The 5688-nt window shown below is 47.1% G+C and overlaps 1 protein-coding gene across 1 annotated transcript in view; it reads right to left on the reverse strand.

The window, feature by feature from the left end:
- Positions 1-5002, reverse strand: part of LOC119171695 (uncharacterized) — a 13229-nt gene extending 8227 nt beyond the window's left edge. The window contains exons 1-2 of the mRNA XM_075892064.1: positions 985-5002; positions 772-916 (exon numbers count right to left, since the gene is read on the reverse strand). Of these exons, the coding sequence (XP_075748179.1) occupies positions 772-916; positions 985-2477 (1638 nt within the window). The 5' untranslated portion in view covers positions 2478-5002. The remainder of the gene's footprint in view (positions 1-771; positions 917-984) is intronic.
- Between the last annotated feature and the right edge of the window lie 686 nt (positions 5003-5688).

The raw sequence follows: 5688 nt of genomic DNA on the forward strand, positions 1-5688 counted from the left end.
GTGGTGACAAAGATAAGCGAATCACAAAGTTTTACTGCCAAAATTTTTTCGCAGTTACCAAGTTAGCCCGGTTCATTAAGTAAGCCCGATCGCCCGTTCGTATTACAAAAGAGGAAACCGGGAACATTTACGTACTGCATTGGTTTTTAACGTGATAGCGTTAAACAGCTCGTTTTGCTGAAGTTTTGGTGTCGGCGTCAGTGTCGGCGTTGTTGGTTGTGAGCGGATAATCATCTTATGCATGACCGAAAAGTTCAGAACGATGCAAATAAAATAAATAAAAGATAATAACCCTGCAGCAAGGTGGGGCCTGAATCAGGGTTGTTGGGGTCCGAGTGGGGATCACACTCTTTGCGTGGCAAACGGATGTTTTATCACAAGGACACGCCCCTGCTTGTGAATACAGGGAAAAGAACTTCCACTGTTTGAAAATTCAGGGAAAGTAGCTTTCATGCTTCATAAACACACGCGTCCTGTATAGATGCTTCACAATGCGACAAGAAATATTGCAGTAATAATGCGTGGTACAAGCTGTTATTGCAAACGGGCATCAGAATATGTGATTATCATAATGGCTCCGTGCTTGAAAGCTGGTACCCCACTACAAAAGGCACACACGCCATTGCGCCTATTCCATTAAGACCACGTAGTGGGTGCATAGCAAATTCGAAAAGGTTTCATGCAACAAGTGTTTGAAGTACTCACTAGGAACGAGATGTCGACATCGCGTTCAACTCCTGAAGTCGAAGCTTTAAGGTCCCCTAATTTTTATTCATTAGGTACGATGCTGCGCCAAAATTCACAAGTAGATTCGAGGAAATCCTTTCCCTGGACACTGCTTCCGTTCCGTATGTGCAGATACTTTCCCTCTTCATCAAATTTTGGCCATACGGTACCATCCAAGACCTTCGGTACTCTGTAAATAGCAATAAATGCACAGTATTGAAATCTGGAATGCGACACCGTTAGATGCAACTTTCTTACCCAGAGCGGCTGAAGGTCGCGACGACGTTTATCAGGTTTTCAGTTGCCCTGACGTTTCCTTCGGAAGGATGACCGTCTAGGACGAGAGCCGAGCCGAGGCTGAACGCAAGGTCATCTCCGTGAGTCGCGCGAACCCAGCCAGGCCAATCGAGGTTGGATAGTTGCTCATCGTACAGAAGGAAGTACACAGACGTGTTCGAAGCTGAGAGCCATTGGGCAATGCTGCGCGCTGGACAGCCGAAATAAAAGTCTCTTAGGATATCAGAGCCAGCGTGAACGACTTGGACACCACTGTCTGCAGCCGCAAGACGAAAGTAACGCTCGAAGATGGGTTCGGTGTCCGCAATCATAGACCTCGCCAGCGATAACTTGATAAGTAGTGCCATGTATCGTTTCGAAACAAGCTGAATGTTGTCAATATTATTGGCGAGTTTGAGCATATGATCAATAAGGAAGTCTCCCTCGGCAGCGCAAATGCTTACCAGAACGTCGCTTACACTGTGTGGAACCAGCGCAGGGGCATTGTCGGTCATTCCCAACACGAAATCACCCCCTAAAACGGGGAAAAATCCATTCAATCCATCTGCGTTGAAAACTCGTGCGCCTTTCACGATGTCATCGACGTGCTTGGCTTGCAAGCAGCTAATAACTTGCGAAACCGAGAGCTCTCGATCGTTCCGTTCCTTGCAGTCGAGGTAGCTTGCAAGCATGTCTGTTTTCCTCCTCGCTTCTACTGGGCTACTTGAGAAAGCACTGACGAATGGGCTTCCACTCTGCATGTAGGCGCGTTGGAAGAGACCGGCGCTACCGGGCGACAGCAGGTGAATTCCCAACGACATGGCCCCTGCACTTTGACCCATTGCAGTGATGGCATCCGGGTCACCGCCGAAAGAGCGGACGTTCTCTCGGACCCACTGCATTGCAAGTTGCTGGTCGTAGAGACCCATGTTGCCAGGTGCCTTTTCGGTGCCCAGATACAGGAACCCGAACGGCCCCAGTCTGTAGGCGATGGCGACGACAACAAGGTCTCCTCGCACGGCGAGTTCAGACGCATCGAAAAGCTTGAGGTAAATTCCTCCGAATGTAAAAGCTCCTCCGTGAACAAACATGACGACGTGTTTCAGGGTGGAGCCGTGCTTCGAAACTGGTTTAAACACGTTAAGAAAGAGACAGTCCTCAGAAAAGGGATCCGTCGCTTTTACGTCGAAGTGGCTGTTTACCTTAACGGGAGGTTGGGGACACATGGGTGGTAGCGAGGTAGCATTCAGCACGCCTTTCCAGGGAGTCTTTGGCATCGGCTTCTTGAAGCGACGTTTGCCGACTGGTGGTTCGGCGAAAGGTATTCCAAGGAAGGCTAGCACTGAACCAGTCGTTGTCGAACGAATGATTCCTCGGACGTCTCCGCAAGCTGTGCGAACGACATCAGCCGCCTCTTGCGAGCTTCCGACCACCAGACAGCACACAGTGAAGTACAACGCTAGTCCAACCCACATTGCCGTTACACTGCAAGAAAGCACGAAAGGAGAAGCTTACAAACTCGTCCAAACAAAAACTTTTGGAAACTCAAGCTCTCACAAGCACGTTCTATGGGCTTGAGCTGCTTCTTGCCTATCCATAGTAAATATTTTTTTCTCGGTCACCGAAGTCGCCGCTTCATTGATCTTGCATTAATTGAAATCTCAGCGTCGTCGTAGCCAAGTGGTCAGTGTCTACACAGGTAACATGCCACTTTTCTCGATGAAAGTAGGCAATTATTTTCAGCGCGCAAACATACAGAAATTCTCTTTTTAATTTAATAAGTCCCGTGAACTGCACTCGCAATCTGAATCCTCTTCCTGTTTTCTTAAGCAATTCGCCAGCATCCTTAAGAAATGAAAAGAGGAGTACCACCTGTTCGTAGCCTGAGGCCACAAAGAAGTTTGTAAGGAATTCTCAAAAAGAAAATCCACTTAGTTGCCAAAACGGGTGGTTGCCTTCTTTGCCTTTGTTAACCCTTCCGCCACCTCGAGGGTTTCCGGAGAATTTATTTGTAACACCAGCATCATTGTCATTCACTTCGACATTCAATTTCTATCGTCACTGCCAGTGCAGAAGCACACTGTTCTTTTATGCAGATTCTATATAATCTCCAATACTTCAATATCTTATCTGTATCAGTTGCTTATTAGTGCCTTAGATATCCAGCTTTTTTCTTTAAGAAGTACATTATCGATACGATGACGTACTGCAAGCCAACATCTTTGACTATTCACTCATGAAAACTATGACAAGCCTAAACGTGTGCAATGCGATTCTACTTATTTGAAAGCATCTCACAGCCCACACATGACACACTTGCACGAACCTTGATCATGCCACTGTGTTTTTTTATCAATACAGGTTGCCGTTAAATAATCACATACGCCTCGCTAATACGAGTTTGTGTCTTTGAGTGCCAAAAAGTCAACTCTAACCTGAGTAGGGGCGCCGATCCCGGGCAGTAGAAAGAAGATCTCGAGGCCTTTCACGTAACTCTTTGCAGTGAGCCAGAAGCGAACAGTTGACGAGAAAGTTACGCAGCGGGTGGTGTTGAAAGATGCGAACAGGCAAAGTGGTGTCGATGGCGCCTCTTCTCAAAGTGCAGCCACGTAGACGTCGAAGCACACGCCGGGTACCGTTCGTTGCGAGGCGTGTGGCGTCGTGGTTGTACGAGCAATGGATCACTGGGACCTTCCCGAAGGGCGTCGTTAATCCGCATTCACGCATTGCCGTTAAGCAGGGAGCATACTAGCAGGAAGAATCAGTATTCTGTCGTTTCAACGAGACACGCGGAATCAAAGGAAGCATCCAAGAGACTGCTATATTACACGCCGCACAGGACCCACATGCTGATGCAGAGAAGCGTTTCTTTAAAAAATTGTGCACTCATTAATAAATTAAACTCACTCTCAGTGAGTATTAGGACAGATCATGGGGGGGAAGTGAAGTGATTTTAAACAAAAAGAAGAGAAAAGTGAGTCGCGTAACTGTCTCTCAGGGGGAGGTACACCTGAACAGTAGCTCACGAGGGGTGGGTAGAGAAGGGATTAAAAGGTAAAGTGATAGTGAGAGAGAGAGCAAGGAGAGAGCGAGGCACAGGGACAGGGAACGACGAAAGTAAGGAGAAGGCGGGAAAGATGGACATGGTTGCAGGAGTCCGAGGACGGGGCACCACTGGCGAGAGCTCTTGTCGGCGTCAGGAGATGGCGTAGGGCTAATCCAGTCGGCCAGAGCTGCGCTGTCGTCGTCGTCAAAAACCGGCGTCAGGAGGTGGCGTAGGACCAGCCCAGTCGGCCAGAGCTGCTCTGTCGTCGCAGATTGCGAGGGCACAACCGGTCAGCACGGAATCCAGCGGGTGAGTCATGACAGATCATTTGGCTAGTCGTAGACATCCTGTGTTTGGTATACGGGTTGTAACATACCAAAGTGATTCCCGCTATGCGAGATGCCGTAGTGGATGACCCCGATAAGTTAGACCATTTGGTCTTCTATAACGTGAACTGACGCCACCCAGAACAAGGACCTCCGGCACTTCGCTTGCATCGAAATGCGATGGCCGTGACCGCATTCGCACTCGCACATTTCGGACCAGCAGCCGAGCTCCATAACCACCAGGCCACCGCGGTTGATGGCAACGCAAGCTTCTATACATACAAAAGTTTAGCACGTACACTTTAGATGAATATATTGTGTTTTTTACTCTGTCCTCCAATCGAATATTCCCTTCTCGTAAGCCCGAATTTTTTAATAGCCTTCAGTCACTTCGTGTAGTTACGTATGCACACCCTGAAATCGAATGTATTGAGGGTGCACTAAACAGCAAGAACCAACTAGGCCACTAACAGGTTGTTTTAAAACTTGACATTGAAGCAAAGTCAGATGACATTTTGTCTAACACACAATAAAGATGACGAGCTAGAGAACTCTGCGTAGCACCAAGAGCATGATTTTGTACGCTCAGCTTCGGTTGGTCACCAATAAAAAAAGAAGTTTGTTTAAAGAACGCAATTGATTTAACATGTAACTTCTTGTCCAAATTACCCAGATGTCATCGTTTTCTACTCGCAACGATGGCTGTACGCCCTCGTTTGAGCGCCCGTATAAAGGCATTAACGTTTGCGTTCAAGTTGTTTTGAAGGCCGCCTGAGACGGGAGTTCCATGCTTACGACAAATAAACGAAACCGAGCCTGAGTTACGCCACAAGGCAAACACGTAAGAAACGTGACCTGTATTAAAAATTGTTTGCTAATGCTTCTGCTAGCAAAGCTATGAACAGTTCAACACTAGCAGTACCAAGGGGAAAACACCGAGAGCGTATACAGTATACCTACTTGCTTTTTTATCAATGAGGTAGCACGTCGTGCGAAATGTTGCACGTAGATTCGAGAAAGTGACTTTTCTGGACATTGCTTTCATTCCTTATGTACAGGTACTGTCCTTTTTCAGTGAACTTGAGCCACTTCGTGCCATCTACAACTATTGGAACCCTGAAAAAAAGTAATAAACGGCCAATTAGGGAGGTAAACTAACACTCTTATGTAGGTCCTCTTCCAACCTGTGAAACTTCTATGGCACCAGGTGTGATGACATAATGGTTCCATCTCGAGTATTTGTTACTTTCCCGATGTGTAGAGGCTAAAATTGATACGTGTACTTAGAAAAAATTAATAAATTTGATGCCAAAT

Source organism: Rhipicephalus microplus, chromosome 4 (assembly GCF_043290135.1).
Source record: "Rhipicephalus microplus isolate Deutch F79 chromosome 4, USDA_Rmic, whole genome shotgun sequence".
Classification (NCBI taxonomy): domain Eukaryota; kingdom Metazoa; phylum Arthropoda; class Arachnida; order Ixodida; family Ixodidae; genus Rhipicephalus; species Rhipicephalus microplus.